The sequence below is a fragment of the Tetrao urogallus genome (assembly GCF_951394365.1).
Source record: "Tetrao urogallus genome assembly, chromosome: 5".
NCBI lineage: Eukaryota > Metazoa > Chordata > Aves > Galliformes > Phasianidae > Tetrao > Tetrao urogallus.
This window is the reverse complement of record NC_136818.1, coordinates 16,211,749-16,233,088: the sequence shown is the minus strand read 5'-3', so window position 1 is coordinate 16,233,088 and position 21,340 is coordinate 16,211,749. Positions and strand designations below refer to the sequence as shown.

Genomic DNA, 21,340 nt, shown 5'->3' with positions numbered 1-21,340 from the left:
GTGACCGCGGGCGGTTACAAAGCGCGGGCCGCCCGCCGCTCCGCCTGCTGAGTCACGGCGCCACTCGGTGCCGCTGCAGCGCGAGGCTTCGCCATGGAGACGGAAAGCGCTCGCGCTCTGCTGGAGCGAGCGGATACCCTCAACCTGCAGACCGGCAACCTGCTGAGCTGGGGCTGCGGCCGCAAGAAGTGCCCCGCCACCCCCAGCGAGGAGGTGAGCGGGCGGCCCCGGGCCGTCAGGGGCCCTGCGGCGGGAGGCTGTGGGCCGGCGCCTGAGGGAGCGCTGGGGGCCCTTCGCCGGCGCGTCTGTGGAGATACAGCCGACCTTCGGGGCTTCGTCCGCTCGCTTTCCGGGCGCCCGTTACCAAGGGCGACGCGATCCGGCAGGCCGTGCCTCCCCGCAGCCGCCGTGAGAAATGCCGACGGCGCGGCGGTGTTGCGGCAGCCGCTGCGCGGTGCGGGCCGGGCCGGCGGCGTTCGGACTGGGGGTGGGGCTGATCCCGTGAGCCTGGAGCGGCTGCGTCGAAACGCGTCGGGCCGAGCGGCCGGTGAAGTGCTGTCCGCCTTGAGGGCAGCGCCGGGGCTGGTAAGCTGTGGTGGTTGAGGCTGTGCCTGATGTAACCGCGTCGTGCGTCTGGTCTCGGGGAATCAGGCTGTAAGGCGTGCTTCGTTCAGGAGAATGACGTGACGCAAACGCTCATTTCAATCAGTGAGGTTCTCCTTTCCAACTTAGAATCATTTTAATGCTTCAGTGACGGTGACAAGTTTAGGCGAAGTGCAGTCGCTGATGTCTTCTTTGAAGACTAAAGTGATCTGCTGTTTTTAAATGTACTTTTGATTAATATTTCAAAGCCATTACCTCTAGCACTGGATGTCATTGCCTGCAATCATTCTAGCCAACTGGAGCATCCTGTGGCTGTGGACTACAGAGCTCCTGCTTTGCTGTCCGACCAGGTGCCTGAAACTTGACCTCATGCGCTCAGCAGAGCTGCTTAGAGCTGCACTGACATGATGCTGTGTTATAAGTTGGCTGAATGTGCGACTGCACACAGACCATGGGAGTGGTGACCACGCGGAAAGGCAATGCGATACCAAGGAAGAGTTCCTCGTACTTTTATGTGGATGTTGTGAAGTAATGGCTCCTATTTTGGCCCCATTACTGATTGCTGTGGCACGTGTGAAATAGATCCTGCAGCTAAGAAGATGCTGCAGCATCACCAGCAAATGGTGTCAGTACCATCTGGAAGGTTATTGAAGAATGGCGGTGTGCACAGCTGGTCCGTTGGAGTATTTCTGGACATTTGATTACAGAGACGTTTTCATTTAAACATAAGGCTGCCAACTTGCTGGCATTGCTGGAATTCCAAAACCAGCATAATTTATCAGAAATAAGTGAGTTTTAATCTATTATGCTTAGTGTGGCAGTGTGTGGTGTTCCTAGTGTGAGAACAGAAGCAGAACATTGAGAAGAATGAACTGTAGGGCTGGTAGCAGTGAGCTATAACCGCTGTGCTGCTCAGAGGCACTGGGCGCACTGTGTGCCTCACTGTGCTGGGAGGAGGCGGTGTGCCCTGGGGACAGAGCTTTGTTCAATCCAGCACTGCAGCAACAGGGAGTGGCAAAGTAGTAGAAATGGGATATACATCTTGAGCAGTCCTGCACTTTTCTTCAGACAGGAGAAGATTGCCCGTGTTGATTGGGAACATAATGTTAAAGAATTCTAGCGTCACGGATAGCTGCTTAGTGAAGTCAGTTCTTGACTTTTGAGTCAATTACTTTATTCCTCACGTTTTAAGTGTCACACATAGTGTTCTTACAGGATTATGTCTTGTCTCTGTGGTGTTGGATTCCTGTATGGTGGTATCACAGAATGGCCAGGGTTGGAAGGGACCTCAAGGATCATGAATCTCCAAACCCCCTGCCACATGCAGGGCCACCAACCTCCCCATTTAATACTAGACCAGGCTGCCCAGGGCCCCATCTGACCTGGCCTTGAACACCTCCAGGAACGGGGCATCCACACCTTCTCTGTGCAGCCTGTTCCAGCACCTCACCACTCTCATAGTAAAGAATTTCCCCCGGCATCCAACCTAAATCTCCCCTCCCTCAACTTAAAACCATTTCCCCTTGCTCTGCAGTTATCAACCCTTTCAAAGAGTTGATTCCCCTCCTCTTTGTAGGCTCCCTTTAGAGCATTGGCCTTGGTGTGGAGTGTAATGGGTTCTGAGTTCGTGTTAGTTGTCCCAGGAAACTGCCATTCAGAGATATAAGAAGGTATTTGCACAGATATAGAATACTTTACTGCCCTTTCAGCAACATGGGCTTTTGAAGTGCTTCTCTCACAGCAGATAGTCTGACAGTGCATAGCATTAGTCTGCAGGGTGGCATGTTAGAGGGAAGGGTACAGGTACAGCTGAAGCACTGGTGCAATATTCAGTTTGTTAATTAGCTTACTAGGCTTAATGAGTGTAGCAAGGCAAACCTATTCATGTTCATAGTCAGAATTGTTACCAGATCTATTTCACATCTGGAAGAAGGAAAAGTGCAACTGAAGGTAGGATCTAAAGGATCCTCCTAGAAATTTGATACAATGGAATAAGGTGGAAAAGGGTTGCACCTTGGAAAGAGAGGTTATGAATGTAATAAGTGACTGTGATGTTGTTACAGCACATATGCTGTTATCTGTTTACTTTGCAACTTAATAATCTCTGCATTTAAAAAAAAAAAAAGCCCACAATGTAGGCCTCTATTTCTTGCATACAATTCCTTTTAGGATGGTGTTGGTCAGAAATAAATGAAGTACGGTACTTGTGTTACTGCTCAAACTCTTTGAAAGAGGAGAAGAATTCTTCTAGAGTTAGCTTGCTTGAACAAGTTTCGTATGGAAACTATGGAAGAAGAATCATTTGTGGTTGAAGAAATTGGATCACGAGTTTACCTGCTGTCTGCCATATGTCTGTGAATCATTGTATTTCTATGCAATTGAAACATAAACACACCTGAATATCAAAATATTTTTTAGGTGCGGGACTGCATTCAGAAAACACTGACTGAATGGAGCTCAAAGGTTGGAAGAGATCAGAATCAGGTAGGAGAGACTGTGCACCTTACATTTGAACACAAATATGTACTTTTAAAATATGAATGAATCTACTGAAATTTTATGAATGTCTGCAGCTCCAGATACCTTAAAATAGTATTTCTCAACCCTCCTTCTTGGTTGCTTTTTCTCTGTTTGTTTTCATGTGTGATATTTCTTAGCCTCTTGAGATTCGCTGAAGAATCCTGTTGATGGGGAAATAAGAATTCTCAGCTGAGGAAGCTGTTGGGTTTCTTTGCTTGCTTTGTTTAAGAAGGTAGTTTGCCATAGTGGTCTCTTTACATCCGAAAAGCAAATTACTCCTAAATGTTGTTCCAGTAATTTGTATCAATATATATGTAATTCGTATCAATATATATGTTGTGTGTGGTTGTTTGTGTTGGGTTGTATTTCTTTTTTTGTCATACAGTATTTTCCTCTGACTTCACATAGGTCAAGAGGTGCTGTGTTACTTTGTTTTTGTGTAACTGCGCTTTTATGCTATGTCTGTTTCTGTAAGGTTTTTGTTGTGGAATTGTGTTTGAATTAACAATAGTGTTCAGAAACTTACTGTCACCTATTGACAAGTTGTCTCATGTGATTTCTAAAGGAAATGGCAGAGGTTCTGGAATGTACCGTAGCTCAAGCTGTAGAAAAAATGAATCCTGAAGAAAGGGATGAACTGAAAGTATCAGGTAAGAATGCAGATTTTTAAAAAAAATCTGGTTGGATGAAAGGGTTTCATATGCTGTTTTTAGTAGGAAGTTCACATGTATATATTTTTTCTTCTTGCTTTGTAATGGCAAAGTCAAATGTCATCAGTGCTCACTGTCGTGCTTACATCAGTTAGCTGAGAAACACCCAAACATGTTTCAGGTTTTAAAGCTGCTCATCATTTTTCTACTTTAATTTCCATCCCATTGGGACATTAAAAAAATATTTTGTGAATCTTTGACTTTGCTGTAGCAAATTATCACAGACAGTGCTACAGTGAAGAAAAAACATTGGAAGCACATTTATTTGCATAACTGTGCCAGGTCAAATGTGATGAACTTGGAGGAAGTCCAAACTAACGCTAGGACATCCCAACTTCAGTAAGTTCTGAAGAAATCTTTGTACTGCTGTCCCAGCTTTACGGCTTACTGGGCCCCTAATTGGATGAGTTCTTATTCTCAGACTGTGCAACTCTCAAATTTAAGAGACCAGTGTTGTTTTTGGGCAGTTATGTTCCAGAATTTTTTCAGATTTTTGAACTGATGAATACTCTTACAAGCCCTTACCAAGAGCTCTTAAATAGCTATTTGCTGCTGCTATATATGCTGCATATTTAGTAATTGCTGGCTTGTTCAGTTATGGATTTGTTTCTTTGAAAACAGCAAAACTTTTCATTGTTGGATCAAGCTCTTCATCAATCAGAGATGCAGTGGACATGGGTAAGTGTGAAACTTGAACTTCAAGGCTTTTTTTATTTCTTTTACTTCAGTATTTAGATCTAAATTTAGGACATTTTTTCCACTTGAGATGTACTTAATGACCGTTGCAAGTATATGCTCTTTTCCTTTAAAGAGAAGCATAAGTAGTCAAGTATAATTTATGCATTATTTCAGTCAGTAAACTTACTAAATGTGCATCTCTGTAAAAACTCAAGTTTGATTCTTTGCTCCAGGCAGGAGCAAGTTCTTAATCTTTCACACAGATCTTATTAAATAGTGAGAAGCATGTGGTATTTTTGTAACAATGATACAGGAAGTTTTTTACCAGTTAAGAAACAACTAACAACACTATGAATTTCACTGCTAACTGTGATATTTTAGATCTGTAAGTTTGATTCTTGGCTAAGGATATTGTGTTACCGGTATTTGGCTTCTAACGAGAATTCTCAAATGGTGAACTGGAAGCAGTGAAGCAGCAGCTGTGTTGTTTCTGCTGAATTTGAGATGTGATGCTGCTTATGTTCTTACCTCATGAAAAAAAAAATTGCTGTTGTTATTTTTCAGCATGTTCTTCCCTTGGAGTTGCTCAGTTAGATTCGGTCATTATTGCTCCACCTCCTATTGAAGATGGAGATAATCTCTCTTTGGAGTATCTGCAACCTTATTGGCAAGAACTTGAAACTCTAGTTGAAAGCAAAAAGATTGTTGCCATAGGCACCTCTGACCTTGATAAAACACTTCTAGAGCAGCTGTACATATGGGCACAGGTGAGAACGAACTTCATAATTGCATTTCTATGGCAGAATTTTGTTGGTTGCCATGTTGTATAATTTAGTGTATATTATTTGTTATAATAGTTTAAAAAAAAAAACAAAAAAACCAACAACAACAAAAACTGGCTCCAATTATTTTCAGCATCTTACTGACTGTCATAATGTTGTTCAATGGGGGGAACGCTCCAGATGTGATTGTCACTTGTTCAGTGTTTTTTCTAAACAGGTCCCCGAGGACTGTAGGCCATGGGTGGGTTCAGTAGTAGTAATGTGAAGAAGTAGGGGGCTTAGTTTTGAACATCCTTATGAACAGGACCATAAAAACTACTCTTAAACCTTAAGGTTTATTCCAGTGATGTTTTGATTATAGCTGTTTGGACTTCAGAGAATGGAGGGGTTTCCCTTTGGAAAATGCTTCTTGAATGCTAAACATAAACTGAAAGAGGAAGAGAGACTGAATCAAGCAGCATAATGTTTGCTTGTCTAATGTGACTACTTGCCTTGTCATACTTGAGTGCCAGAGGTCACTACTAGTATCTGACCATGCTTGTGTAAGCTTAGGGATTTACTGTTTTGGTATCAGTTCTTTGAATACTGCTCTTGCATTTCTTTTGTGATGTGTGAACATGACAAAACTGTTTTATAGTCCTCACTCTGTTGTATATTGAGATAGTTCAGGGAATTGATAACCATCTGCACAGTGATCATGGATGTAGACTGTGGTGAGCAGTCAGTGGGAAAGTCCCTTTTAACTTGATATGTTTTATTTGAATATATGAAAGGCTGCAAATTGTATATCCTTAATAAACCTGAATTTTGAGATCTTTTTTGAAGCAACACCCCTATAACATTCTTACTGCAGAGAGGGGGTAGAAATACTCTGGTATTTAGGGAGCGCAATAGACAGGAAGCCACGATGGGTTAGAATGTGCCTCACTGTGATGGTACCTGAAGTGAGATCCTATGTTGTTTTGTGCCCCGGGCTGCGGGAAGTTGCAGGTGTTGGAGTTGGTTGTTGAGCGACGTGTGGAACTTCTGTCCTTGCTCAGGTCTCACAGCAGTGGTCAAGGCAGATTGGTCCAAGCGCTGCAATACAGGCGTAGGTGCGAAGAATGACAATGTATTTTCTTATGAAAGCATTCTGTTACTTTCAGGTGAAACCGAGTAGCAATCAGGTGAACCTGGCTTCCTGCTGCGTGATGCCGCCTGATCTCACAGCATTTGCAAAACAGTTTGACATACAGCTGCTAACTCACAATGACCCGAAAGGTAAGACTTTGCAAGATGGCCTAACAGTTCTGCAGTGTTCAGACATGTAATGGTAACCAAAGGCTTCTAAATGCACGTATTCAGTCCAAAATCAGGAATGATCTTTCTCTGCACTTCAAACTTCGTTACACTTGATTCCTGAATAAAGGATTTTAGAAAGTTCATCTCTACAAAGTATTATATAATACAAAGTATTATGCTCTTGCTTTCCCTTCCAGAGGAGGGAGGGAGAGAGGGTGCAAAGGCAACAAGTCTTCCACCATGGGTTAGTCCTTTGAAATAGTTTTAATTGGCAAAAACAATGTAAATATAAGAACAAAGTACTGAGATTTTTTTTTTACTATGCTTCATTCAAAAATAACTTATTTATATAAATCACGTAAACTCATTTTGTTCTTGGTGAAGGGCAGTAAATGACAAATGGGAGTCTACTTGCCCAGAATTTTTCTGCGGAGATCTTGCATGAGAGCGTTGATGGTCAGTCAGTTGATCTTTGCATAATGTTGGAAACAGGAAATTATTACACTTCATGATGGATTCTTTCATTTGTGATGACTTTCACAAATTCTTTTTGTAACTGTTTGAATTCTTCAGTTGTTTAGAGCAGTTTATAAAATGGTTGAAGGACTTTTAAGACTTTCTGTAGTCTCTAGAACTCTGAGCTATTAGCTCACTGGAATATACTGGAGTATCGCATTCATTTCTCAAAACTCATCAGAAGATCTTTGCTGTAATGATACCTTAAATATCTTGCTGGAACTGTAAGCCTGAAGTCTTAACCAATACTTTGCTCATTCCTTTCCCACACATTTCTTCCTGATCAACAGTTGTCTTTTTTTTTTTTTTTTTCCTTTCTTCTCCTTTCCTCCCTTCCCCCCCTTAAGTTAAAAACAAAACCAAAAAAACAAAAGCCAGCTCTGTATGAAATGCTATCTAAGTACCTGCTTTATAGTATCACCGTCAAAACCAATGGGTTACGTCAGTGCTTGAGAATGTGTCAGTTCCACCCTAGCAGGCTACAAGATGAATTGCCATTCAATGTGGCAAATTCCACATCCAAAACACAGCCTGTGATTTAATAGCTAATCTCAATCAAGAGTCATGAAATGAAGAAGAGAATTTTGTTTGAAAATAAGGCAGAGTCATTTTCTCATGCATTGTTTGCAAAGCCTAGTTTTTCTGTCTTGGTCAGCTGAAAAGTCTTGAGACTATCTTTGGGAATGCTCCTCATCAGATTGTTGCTTTGACTGACTTTCCAGAGGAAACTAGGAGAGTTTGTATATTCCTGGTCATCCTGCTTTTTAGCAATTATCCTTGTTTTCCTTGATGCTTTCTGAGCTTATTCCCATGAGTCCCATTACAGGAGATGCTATAAAGGCTGAGCTTCTTGTGGCTGCAAAAAGAACTCTGCTGCTGCTCACTACTTTGCTGATTTCAGCCTCATGCTTTACTGCTCTCTGATTTGTCTAGCTAGTGTCTTGACTTTAATTTTTGCTTTTTCTTGCTAGTAGCTCTGCTGATCAGCTCCATTAGATGTGGTGGAATTCTGTTTATTGGTTCTATGGCAAATAATGTTTGTTAAAAGGCAAAAGCTGTCCTGAAGATTTATTCTGAAATGTTGAATGGAATTTCCCTTGTATGTATTCAGGAGTGGATACCTGATGCTGCTGAAGGTTTTCACTGTAGGCAAAAGATTCTCTTACTAAGTGTTGCTTTTTGCAGCTGTTTGTCTGGCATTATTTAAAGCATGAATATTCCTTTTTAACTTTAGAATTACTTTGTGAAGCAAGTTTTCAAGAAGTTCTTCAGGAAAGCATCCAGAACATCAAAGCACACGAATGGATTCCTTTATGGATTCTGCGGTATTCAGTCATTGTTAAAAGCAGAGGAATTATCAAGTCCAAAGGCTATATCATGCAAGCTAAAAGAAACGCCTCTTAAAACCCTTCACCTTTTTTTTATTCTTTGAAATGTCCTACTGTTTTAATTTCTGGGGGATGGGAGGAACATGCCTTTTTCATAGAGAGACTTTACATCATTTATAACAAAGACCAGAAGTTGTAATTATTGAGCATGATGTCAGAAGGAGCATCTGCAGTGTTCTAATGATATATTTTTTAATGTACTGACCAGTTCATTAAAAATGTTTTGGCTTTACTGTTGAAATGATCTATAAAGAAACAGCTTAAAGTATTTCTTCTTATGACCAGTTCACTGTAGGAGTTCTGATTATATTTTAGCTACCGCTAGGCAGCATAGGGAAACATATATTTTTAAGTTCAATTTCTCTTTAATATTTACTAATGTGGTAGGAACATGGATTTCAAACATTCAAGGACTGATTTTTTATTTTTATTTTTATTTTTTTTTAATAGAAAATTGCCATCTTTCATGGAACAATTATTCTAAATAAACTGTCTTTACTTCTTATGTATATAGGCAAATTAGTTGTTTAATTTGTGTGGATGGGAAAAATTGGTTTATTTTTAATATATCATGTTTATATATTAAAAAAAAAAAAGCAATTCTCTGATGTAGAAAGAAGCATCTTCCAAATTGCTTTACTTTTTATGATTTGGAATTCCTTCTGTCTTTTGTGCCTGTGTGCTTTTAGTACTTCACAAATGATGGCATCTTCGCCATTTCAAGTAGAAAATGTTCCACTGTGTGTTTAAAATTAAGAACTGGAAACAAATGATGAGAAATGTGTTAATCAGGAATCCAGTAGTACTTGGTTTGTCCTCAGCTGTGTGTGTTTGTTCTTCTAATGTTCAAGAGCTATGCAATCTGAATCAGCCATGGCAGAAACAGTGGGAAATGTTAAGGCTGCTGACTGTGTGATCATGTAAAAGGGATGATGATTCTGAGGATTGCCTTGGAAACGGCCTTGCTTGGGTGCCACTCAGAAATGAAGCAGACAAAGATTGTCTTAGACTTAGATAATCTTTCTGTTTGGCAGTAGCTTAATGGTCTGGCTTTGGAGTCTTAGGGAGAAATGGCTGCAGCTAAGGCCGGTTTAATGTGCTCTTTAAATTTCCTTGGCATTAAAATCAGAATAGATGGCAAAAAAAAAAAAAGAGCTCTGTCTGTTCACCAGGGGTTCTAAGTGTCTAGAATCCAATGCTCATTTTCCTCTGGATTTCAGGTAGGAGTTACTAGTACTTCTTATTAGTACTAGTTAAATTATTTGTATGTATTTATTTTGAGCTTAGGGCTGTGAGGAAACAAATTTCCACCATTTTTTAAATTCTATTGTGCAGGCAGCGAGTTGAGTCTGAGTGCTTGTAGGCACTGTGTGGAAATACCAGCTCGCTCTGAACCATTCCACTAAGTTACAAGATGATTCTTTAAGATGCCTTTGAGTTCTTCACTATCTTATGTGTATATGGCAAACCCTAGGAATGCGTGGATTTCTACTGCTGCTTCAGTTGTTTTGATAAACAAGAGGCAGAGAACTTGAACTAGTAATGTATCAATAAAATGTTCTGTTTTTTTCCTCCTGAACAAAATGTAGGGTTTATGTCGGGTCAGTGTGCATCAGATCTGGAAAAGGTGTTTCCTTTGTACCTTGTGTATGGCACTGAGTTGTGTGCTGCTGCTGATTAACCACTCTGAACTGTTTGCTGCCATTATTTGATTGCATGTGTGTTCTGTCAATGGGAATTCCCTAAAATAAGAGCTGTGCTAAAACAATGCACGTTGCCCTTATGGTGTCATTATTTACTTTCCAGCTGTCAACTGCGTTCTCTTGCTTTAGGAAAATGCCCTTTAAGACAGTCTTGTTTTTGCGATGTCATTGATAGCATAACGACTTATCAGCTTTTCAATATTACTCTCTGTGCAGAAGTCTGAGAGGTGGCATTTCTTTCAGAGACGAATTAAAAACCGAAGTTCTTTTAGGCCGTTGTATGAATTCTCATTGTCCTCCTCCTACTTTTTCACCTTATCGGAGCCTTTGTCATAAAACGTGTATTTTAAGCTGAGCTCCCGAACGCGGTGCCTCCTCCCCGCTGCGTGGTGCCGTACGGGGAGGGGAAAAACAACAACAAAAAAAAAGAGCATTGTCGCTACTGAAGAAGCGTCGTAGCTCACGTTCCTCCCCCCTCTCTGCTTTCACCTTTACGCCAGACTCGGTTCTCAGGGATGAGAATGTGGGGATTAAAATTAAAATGAATGGGATGGGAATGTGGAGAAGCTCGGGACGCCCGAAGCGCCGAGTCGTGCGTTGCGACGGGAGGCAGAGAGCAGCAGCGGACATAGCCGGTCCTTGCTCTGCCGCCTCCGTCTCCCGGCCGTCTTTCCGCTCCGGGGCCGGAACTCCGCCGCGGCCCGCCGGGGGCACCGCCCCGCGGAGCGCCGCCGGAAGGGCGGGCGGAAGAGGCGGGCGGCGGCGCGGTGCGGTGCGCACCATGGTGGCCACCAGGCGGGCGACGCGGCGGCGGGAGGCGGGGACGGCGGCAGCCGGGGGTGACGGACCCGGCGGCGCGACGGAGGTGAGGGGGGCCGGGAGCTGGCGGGCCGCGGGCGGCTGCCCCCGGCGTGGGGTGTGGGCGCGGGGCCGCAGCGGCCATCTTGCCCCTCGCGTGTCGGCGCGGGCGCCCGCAGCGGGCGGCTCGGGAGCTGCGCGGCGGGGCCGCGAGGTCCTGCTGCGCTCCGGCCGTGCCGCCGCCCGCGGAGCCTGAGGTCCTCGTGCGCCGAGCGGCCGCGTGGCGGTTCGGGTTGGAGATGAGAGCTCGCCTTGGGTCGGCTGGTTCTGTTCTTTCTGTTGTACGGCGGTTACGTTAGCGCCGTGCTGGGGCCTTTTCACAAGGTGTGTCGCTAGTCGTGCAGGCGCGGAGCGCTCAGGCAGCAGGTTTTACGTCGATCCGGCTTTGTTCTGTTAGGAAATACTTTGCAATCTGAGAATGCTTTTTCTGCAACAGGGGAAGCGTTTCCACCATCTTGATCCGCTTTGCAGGGTCACTTCCAAGCACTAGAGAAACAGGCATTGCAATTGCAGTGCAGGCCATCCGTCCCTATAACTGCTGGCGCAGTTTTTTATACATATATATATTTATATATATACATAGTTGAGCAATGTGGCACATTTCAGAATGTCACCTCTGGACCTGCTTCCCATGACAGCTTGCCAGAATTTATGGATTGAGGCAAAGTACTGATTTTATGTTTCTTGATTTTATGGTTTTCTTTATTCTGTGATTTTGATTGAGAGACAATAAATCGTTAAGTAAGGGATGATATAGTAATGCTCCTTCCACGTAGATGGGGCTTCTTGGAGATCTATAGCACGGTAACGGCATGATAAGGTTTGTGTAAGAAGGATTGTCAGTGATTTGCACAGTATGTCTTTTATGGGATTATCTTATCCTTTAATACCACATTTTGTTTTCCTCTTCTAGACTGTATCTGCTGAAATTGGTACTTCGGTATCTACAAGGATGTCCAGAAGGAGTAAAGCAGTTTGTAAACCTGCTGTAATTCGGGAATCTCAGCTGGAAGAGGTGGACCATGCAGGAACAAAACCAGATGTCAGTGATAGCACAGAGATGCAGATGAGTAGAAATGAGAATACAGCTGTTCATTCAGCACAATCATCTGCCGATCCACAGGCTGATGGAGATGTGTCAGAGGCAGAATCAAACTGTTCTGCTGTGTCTGGTCTTCAGACACCTCTGTTTATAAGAGTAACGAGAAGGCGACAAATTGTAGTTCCTTATCAACCAGCTTCCCCTTTGAAAAAAAGACATAACAGGACTGCTTTTCTAAATGAGTTAAGCAGAACTGTGGATGAAGATGATGTCTCTGAAGCTGAGTCTTGCTCCTCTGCTGTTTCTGATGTCCGGATGCCTAATTCTACCAAAACTACGAGAAATAGGCAAAGCAGGAAGAAATTGCAGTCAGATCTTGTTTGTGAAGCCCAGAGTGAAGATATCTCTGATGCAGAGTCATGCTGTTTTCATCAGGAGCCGTCCATTACTGCCAAACGAACTACTAGGAGCACGCAAATGAAACTGCAAGCAGAAAATACTCAGCATGCTGAGAAAGTAAACAAAATTGTTTCAAAACCTGAGAATGTAAATGAGGACACAATTAAATCTGAGTCAGACCTAATTTCTGACTCTAGCCCTGCTGCAGGATTTAACATAGAAGTTGCTTCCTTTGTCACTGAGTGTAATAAAGAATCTGGTTCACCTAAGAGCGAATGTTCTCCCAAGTCTGCTAATCTAATCCCTAATGAAGGTGTGAAACAGAACTTTTTGAATGATATGGCACCTAGTAGTCCTGAAAAAATGGGAAAAAAAAGTACTGAATCACCAGTAAAAAAAGCTTTAACAGATACTCTGGTTGTTGAGGTAGATGATTCAGAGGAAGAAAGTGGCCAGATGCAGGAAGAGCACAGTAAAGTACCAGGGAAGGTGACGTTGAAGATTATGGATGTTTGTTTGACGGACTGCATGAGTCCCAAAGTGTTTTTAGAATCCCCAGGGGAAATAATACCAAATGAAAATGAAGCAGTGCCAGGAAACAGAAGAGTAGATGCTGAGGCAGCTGTTGAGAGAACTTCCACCCACACCTGTGAATTAAGAAAGGGTGAACAGTCTAGAGGATCAAGCAGCCCAGGGAAGGATGTGCCTGTTGCACAAATGACTGATAGCATAATTAGTAGCTGTAGAATGGTTGGAATCAGTGTAGACAGCAGTGAAGACCAAACAAGAGAATGTGCTGAATTTGTATCCCGCAGCAGTGAAAGATCCAGTGATGAAAATGATTCCTTTGCATTGTTACTGAGCAAAGATGGAAGTGGTGAATCTGAGAACTGTGATGCGACAGAAGGGAATCTGAGTGACACAGAGGCAGAAGAGAGGACTCCTTCCGTGAACAAATCTTTAGAAAAGAATTCACTGCATGTTGAAGGCCTTTTTGTAATTGATACTGAGCCTGGCATGGGTTCCAGCCGAAAGTATTACCTGGATCAGGTAGAGCAAGGTAGTGATGTTGAAAGTAAGCATGAAGGGAGTGAAAAAGAAGAATCCTCAGATCTAGAGGAGGCTGAAGAGGAACTAATAGATGAAGATGAGAAAGATGAAGATGATGACTTGTTGAAAAATAAAATTGATGTGTAAGTGTCTTTCCGGGAGTAGCTAAAAAAACATGCATTACGTTAGGTGCATGCATCAGATATGCATATTACACACTAAACGGCACAGAGTGAAAGGGAGTAATGTTGTCACAGATGTGGATAATTTAGTTGTTCTGATTATCACGTAGAATTGTAATTCACTTATTTTTTTCAGTTTTACATGTAGCAGAACAGAAATATCTGAAACATTTAGGCATCTTGAGGCCTTGTATGCATTCAGCTTAAAAATGCAATGTGAAACTGATTTAAACTGGTCTGACTTAATTGCTTACTCAGGTCACAGTTTTCTTACTAATCTTTTATTTTTGTATTATTTTTAGTTCAAATGTAAATAATAGAAATCCAGTAAATGACTTACACATTGCTTAGTTAGATCATCCTTTTTATTTCTGAAAAGTTGCTCTTATGTTCTCAATTCTTGTTTTTAAAACATGGCTTAAGGAAGATAAGATTAAGATAGATTGTGATATGTAACACTTCAAGTGAAACCAGCATACAATTATAGAATAATATAGGCTAGATGGAACCTATTGAGCTTACCTAGTCCAGCTCCCTGCTAAAGCCCCTTTGTATGCTTCAGATGTTTAAATACTCTGCTTAGGTCTGATAAGTAAGTCTTGCTATTTGAAGTTCCCTTTAGGTAGGCTAGAAATCCTACAAATAATTAGCCAGGTGTTCTGTATAAAGGTAATCAAAGATGACTGGTTCATAGTTTAAAAGAAAGTTTACCTATCTACGCATTCTAGCTATAAGTATCTGATACACCTGTTTAAATATCATTGTGTTTTTCCGTAGTACTTGATAGGTGTCGTGCATTCTTGTTATTTGAAGGCTCTTTCTGAGTCAGCCATCATATATTGTTTAATAGCTTAGTTCCTAGCACTGTTGTACAATTACTTGTCATTCCAGACAATGTTTCTCTGATGAATTCTGGTGCCTTCATATTTTTCACTAAGAGCTGAAAATAATTTGGGGCTTTTTTTTCCCCCCTCCTCTTAGCTAGCAAGCTTTTACATGTGTAGAAGAAGGATGCTGGTTATAAGTTATTTTGGCATGGTTAAGCAAACTAAGAACTAAATTTTATAGAAGATAAAAGATCTAAGATAGAATAGAGCATTGGAGTAAATGTGAAGGATCTGTGGAAGTGAACCCACAGGAGTTGTTCTTATTCAGCCCTCGTTCTGTATAATGGCATGAGTGAACTTGTCACAGCTTAATGATGTATTTCTTCTAAATATTGAGAGTAAAAGTCTCTGCAGTGCTGAATGTAATTTGGAAGAAGATGAAAAATATATTTTTTCTGTTTATTCCTCTCACAGGGCATTGCAAGATTTGATGCAATATTCTAATCATTTACTGTTTCCCTTTTTAGTTTGCATCTTTCCAGCAGCATAGACCCCGGTTTGAATATCAGGAAGCTTGGAGGTTTATATATTAGCTTTGATGGAAAAAAACAAAAACCTAGTACAAGTGTAATTAAGCAACTGAAGGAGAAAAAGAAGGACCAGGTAATGTGTTCACAATTTTGCATTACCTACAACTACAGTAATACTTGTTGTATTTGTTGGAGTTGTTATTTTAAAGAAGTGTCTTATTTTCTGCTTTGCTGAGAACTTCTACTTTTTTTGTGTTTACAATTCATTTCAGTGGTTAGAGTTCAAATACATATGACACTTCAGAAACTGCAAACCAGCTTGTACATGAGTGTTGTCTTGTAAAATAAAAAGAAGTTGATCGTGCATACATTTTGCCTGATGGTACAAACTGAAGGTCTGCTAATGAAATCTGTAGTCCATAGCAAGAATGAATTTCAGCAAATACAGAGTTATACCATACCTAGTATGAGATAGTAGTTTTATTTCAGAATACTCTGAGATAAAGAAAGTCCATTGTTTTCATGGGAGTGTTTTCTTAGACTTATCGACAATAACCTTCTTTATTCTGGAGCGTTTGCTGTCTTGCTTCTTCCAGAATTAGCCAGGGTTCTGCTCTGCCTATACGTTTTGAGGGTCTGTGCTTCTTTTGGTGGAGACTAAGGGAGGAGTTTGAACTGAAGTATTTGATTACAGTGATTATGTAGATTCTGCATCGTTCGTTTGGTAGGCTCTGTAAATGCAGGTGCATGGTAAAACTGATATCTCTGATTGATGTTTAAAAAATAACTCTTGCAGCTCTTGCAGAAGAGTATAATAACTCCAGATTTTGAAAGAAAGGAATGTGTCCCACCCCTCAGGGAGTCGCTTCAGCAGCTAAAGAAACAACGCAGAGTAAGTAAAGAGCTATAATGCCTCAGGTGACAAGAGAAGGTGTTCAGTAGAAAGCACCACACTGGCATTGTGCATACAGAGCTTGCAGGAAATGGAGTGGTGAACTACCACTTGATTCGTGCTGTTTATGGCCATCCTTTCAGCCTTTTAGTAGTCAGGGCAGTGAAGGGCAATATAATATGTGTTCATAATATACAGATATGTGGTTAATACAGTGCTGATGACCTTGTTAAAAGAGTCATAAAATATTTTTGAAGGTACTCAGTTAAGTTTTAAGTGCTTTATCTATCCTTTGGAGGTAGAAGTGGGGGAGATCCCATCTGTATTCTGTCCTGGTAACTGAATGCAGCTTTGTTTTTCTTGGTAGGCAGAGCGAGAGAAGACAACAGGTGACGGCTGGTTTGGTATGAAAGCCCCAGAAATCACAAGTGAACTGAAAAATGATCTTAAGGTGTTGAAGATGAGAGCTGCTTTGGACCCCAAACATTTTTATAAGAAGAATGATAGAGATGGTCTGCCCAAATACTTCCAGGTAAGGAAAAAGCAAAAGAAGACATTGTACTACTTTCTACCATTTTGAACTGTTACTCTCAACCTACTTTCTAGATAGTCTCTGTGTTTGTTGATTTAATTTCCTTAGCTAAATTATTAAGTATTTTGAGTACTTCACTGCAGTTTACAACTGCTTAACTCTACTGTTTAGGTGTATATGCTGTTTTTTATTTTGGCTGGTCTCGCAGGCCTGAACAAACGTGTGGCTTAATTCCTGTTTTGAGCCTTCAATGACTGGAGGTTCACTGTTTACTAAAGTATTAGCTTTTTTAACAAGTGCATAGATAATTAGAATTTATTTTCTTCTTAGCTAATGTAGTTTGAATGGAGACGACTAGCTTTGTGATCAGCTAGAATTTCTGCTACTGTAGCGTTCATCTTTGAAACACTGTGCATAAAGAAAATGTGCAAGAAGAAAGAAAATAAAATTACTACAGAAACTGTAGAAGTAGATTTGGTTGTATGTACTTATGTCTGTTTGAATAGTTAGTATGCTTGACATCATTGATTGCATCTCTCTTTCTTGCTAAAGGATGAATTTTATTGCATGTATAAGTTTATGGACATTAAAATTACATCAGAGCTTGCTAACATGCAAGTTGGGAGAAATGGGAGGCTCTATAGCCAGAAATCCTTATTAGACGTGGGTTATTGAGAGTCTAGCAGTGTCACTGCTAGAAAACCATCGCTCGTGGGGTTTCCTCCTTGGGGCAATGTTTGAAAGTTAAGAATTGAATTTTTTTAGTGAATATAAGAATCGATGCAGTAGTCTAGTGTTGAAAACTGTGCAGTTCTAAAGCTCGGACTCTCCTGCGTGCAGTAAATGTGAGACAAAGCGTGATTTTGCATGCAAAACATTGCTTTTGTTTTCTGATATTTTGTGCTTTTTTTTTTTTTTAATAAGTGTCTTTAGAACTGTAACTAAAGATTGAAAAAAATCCACACGTTGCTTTTGCAGTACGAATGCTTATAATTTTTATTTCCTAGGTTGGAACTGTGCTTGATTCTCCCATAGACTTTTACCACAGTCGGATTCCTAAGAAACAGAGGAAGAAAACAATTGTTGAAGAGCTGCTTGCAGATTCTGAGTTTAGAAGGTATTTAAAATTAGTTTTGTAATTCTAATGCCATATATAAGGGAGGTATATTTTTAACTAGATAACTCTCCTATCATTTCTAATCAGCTTAAATGTTTCTCAAGTTCAGTAAAAAATTTTGTCCGTTTTAGCACTGTGATTGAGAAGTTGTAAGGGACAGGAGATAATTAGGCCGTGACAGCATATTTTTTGTCATCATCAAAGGGTTTGATCCAACTCAGATGTCATCACTATTGACAGTCACTCTTAAAACAGAGTCAGTATTGGAAAGAAAACACTCAGATTTGTTTTGGTTTACTTATTAACTGAGTGACCATGCAGGCATGTGCCAGAAACCTGAACCAGTGCTTTATGCATATGCATCAACATTTTTGTTGTTTGTTTGTTTAAAGACTGATTCATTTTTCTTGGTGTAAATTGTAGAAAAGTTCTGGCTATAATTCTGTATGAGTTGTTGGTGGGATTTCATTTCATGAGCGTGTCAGTCTGCCAGCTGTCACAGGAATTAAAATTGCGCAATATGATTGGATGAATTCATGTCTGCCCAACCTCCAGATTTTTTTAAGCGGTCCCTTGGTTGGTCCATTTGCATATTGGTTATTGCATGATGCTAACGTGCATTCCTCATTTTCACCATAATGACATGTTTTCTTGGAAATAATACATGATTTGGACTAATAAGGTTGCCATTAACGGGCTTGTAGTTTCATTTTTAATGCAAGTTAGAATAGCTACTTCTGAACTCTAGTTTTGTGGCTTGACCTGATTCATAATGTATTTATTAGGAGCAGTGTTAAAAAAAAAGAATGCATCTGAAATTTGATCAATTAATTTCTGTTATGACTAGTTAAGGCTTTAACTAGCTATTTTAGTGTTACTGCAAATATTTTTGAGTTTACTTTTGCAATCAAGTGTTAGCACTGCTAAGTGTGCAATGATCCATTATGATGGGTACATAAAAACCCCTTATCTTAGAGGAGCTAGCTGCTCATATACAATACATACATCCTGTTCTGTGTTAGTCTCACCTCAGTCTCTAGTCTTGAATAGAGTAATGTTGATAATAAGTTCACTGAGAGAAATGGGTTTGTTCTCCATTGTGTTGTCAAAATTGATGAATCTTCCCACTGTGAACTGTAGCAGCTTTTTAGCATACTGTCCAAAATGTGATTTATATATGCCGTGAAAAACCCAGTGATTATACCAGAGTTACTGAGTTTTCAATCAAATTATTTCCAAAACAAATTCACCTGCATTTATCTATAATCCAAGTGTCAGTATCCTTTGATCTATGCATAAGTGTCCGTATTATGTTTTCCTGAACTTTGATTTCCCATGCTTAAAAGTAAATTGTCTATTTTGTTCAGATATAATAAAAGGAAGTATCAGGAGATCATGAGTGAAAAAGCAGCTTATGCAGCAGGGAAGAAGAATCGGAAGAAGAAGAAATTTCACAATTAAGACTTGAAGAAAAATAACAAGCTGGAACCACTTATTTGTCATAAATCTTTTCTCAGATTGCTTTGATTCGTGGTGTGTTTTTTTATTTGTTTTTTTATTTTAAGGCTAAGGGTGATGTAAATTGAGAGTTAAGGAATTCATTGCAGTAAGAATTTGGTAGAAGCTTTATCAAATTAATCAGGTATCTAAAATTGTGTTTATATGAAAGACTGATGAAAAGTACTGTTTATTTTAAAAGTTAATGACTTGAAAGCATGTTGTTTAATCTGAGCACAACATCCAACTTAATGGGTTACAGCCTGATCAGTTTTCAGTCTTAACGTGAATGAATTAGCAAATATAGATCTAAGATAGGTGTATAATTCGCATTTGGCACCTGTTTGTATTGCAGAAAATTTTACCGCATCTTGTCAGGATGCTGCTGGCCAAATATGTAACAGGGTGTTGAGCATTAGCTTGGTTGTAGAGAGCTTATTTCACTGTAGAGAGTTTATTTCAACAGTGAACATGGCAGAGTTGAGAATGTCCCAGAATTCAGCAGAAATGCATATACTTACGTGCATACACATATATAAATAGTATATATAAAGTTAAAATATATAACATTTACTAATAAATAAATATATGCAATAAATAATGTGTATTCGTACACAAAAATTTAATATCCAGTCTTAGATCGCTTAAGCCTTACCATATGATTGTTTAATGATTTTAGTGACAATAATTTGATAGTTGGGTCCATTACTAGGATACAGTATCCAGACTGTGATCTAATAGCTGTTGGAATAGTTCTTCAGGAAAATGGACATGGTGCGTTTGGTAGAACTAAAGACAGTATCAGTTCCGTTTCCTTTCTGTGTCAGTTCATAACTTCTTGTGACCGTTAAGTGTTGGGCTGTTTGTTTGCTTTTTAATGACCTTGTTCTTGTATTGCTTTTTCAGTTAGTACAATCAGTTACTGTCCTTAGATAGCAGAAACTAGAAGAGGGAGAACTATCGCTGCATTATCTTGGATGAACTGAGGCAAACTTAGACAAGGTTATCAAGAGTCCAGCGATGTTCATGTTTTATTATAAGAAGAATGAATTTCAGAGGTTGCAGATTTTACACAAGAAGGATGTTCTTGACCAGTGTTTAACCATATAATTTTTCACTCTGCTGGGTAAATAGTTGGGGGGCAGGGTGTTTGTTCAACAATCAGCAGTTCGTGCTGGAGAGAGATGAAATTGGCATGTACTGATCACCAGCTGAAGTTTGACAGAAAATTTCCCGTGATTGTGTAGATTTTCTTGTATTTCTCTGAAGTAAATCGTTAAGCGTGCTGCCAAACACAGATGGAAATCTGGATTTTTATAAGTCCTCAGTTGCCTGGAGATAAGTGGTGCACAAAGTGAAGTGAATTTGTTTGAAGTGTTGAACACCATAAGAAGTAGAACCACCTGGCCCCAGGTCTCAGCTAACGCATAGATATTCCAATACAATCATACGTGCTACAGTCTTGAACCTGTAAATGATAATGCCAATAAAAACAACTATGGTGTCTTGTTCTCTGGATGGGAAATGCAAGAAGAAAAAAAGGAATGCTGAACGCTGAGGAAAGAAAACAAGCCACCACAGTAGTTGTCATTTTGTTGCATCCCGAACTTCAGGAAAGCAATGTGCTGCTCTGAAAGACCTTCAAAAAGAAAAGTGAGCTTTGGTTGTACACTGCAAGCAACAGCTTCATGTCTGTTGCTCAGTCTGCTCAATAGCTTACTGCAGATCTTAAAACAATTTATGTTTAACATTGCTAGTGAGGGATTTTTATGTTCTGTATCCTTCCCTTTCCTTCAGATGTTCTAACATCTGTTGTGCCACGTGCTGTGCCCAGCATGTGCCTGTGTTCTCTGTGAGCAAGAGGTGAGTTGAGCTGGCCAGCATGTGCGGTGGTTGCCTGCTTGCTGTCATTGCCCCAGCTTGCGCTTCATCCTGTCAGGGAGAGTGTTGGTGGTGTGTTGTCTCCCAGCTACTGATTTTCCTAGAAGTATAGAACATAATGCTTCAGACTATTGAATTTGTTTACAAATGATAAATTTTAAGTTGCTGGGGAAAAAAAAAAGATTGCATAAACTTATCAGATGTCTCTGACAGTACTAAAAAAAAAATACTGTGAAACATTGGTGTAGCTTGAGAAACAATTCGCTTACAAATTACAAGTATCTTCTTGTAACTGCTGTCAAATATTTGTATTTTATTGATATAAAATATTACTGACAATTCTTTCCGGGAT

General features: G+C 40.3%; 2 protein-coding genes across 2 annotated transcripts; both read left to right on the top strand.

Annotated features, from left to right (window-relative positions):
- Positions 1–93: 93 nt before the first annotated feature.
- GCLM (glutamate-cysteine ligase modifier subunit) lies at positions 94–8,494 on the top strand (the record flags this gene model as incomplete). Its single annotated transcript, XM_079536034.1, has 7 exons — positions 94–213; positions 3,022–3,087; positions 3,689–3,773; positions 4,455–4,511; positions 5,076–5,278; positions 6,439–6,553; positions 8,325–8,494. 7 exons carry the CDS (start codon positions 94–96, stop codon positions 8,492–8,494), a joined length of 816 nt encoding a protein of 271 aa, XP_079392160.1.
- Positions 8,495–10,726: 2,232 nt separating this feature from the next.
- DNTTIP2 (deoxynucleotidyltransferase terminal interacting protein 2) lies at positions 10,727–19,093 on the top strand (the record flags this gene model as incomplete). Its single annotated transcript, XM_079536493.1, is given in 10 exon segments — positions 10,727–10,798; positions 10,800–10,889; positions 10,892–10,957; positions 10,960–11,046; positions 11,953–13,673; positions 15,067–15,202; positions 15,866–15,961; positions 16,329–16,493; positions 17,501–17,610; positions 18,978–19,093. Coding segments are annotated over 10 exon segments (2,637 nt in total). The 3' UTR covers positions 19,072–19,093.
- Between the last annotated feature and the right edge of the window lie 2,247 nt (positions 19,094–21,340).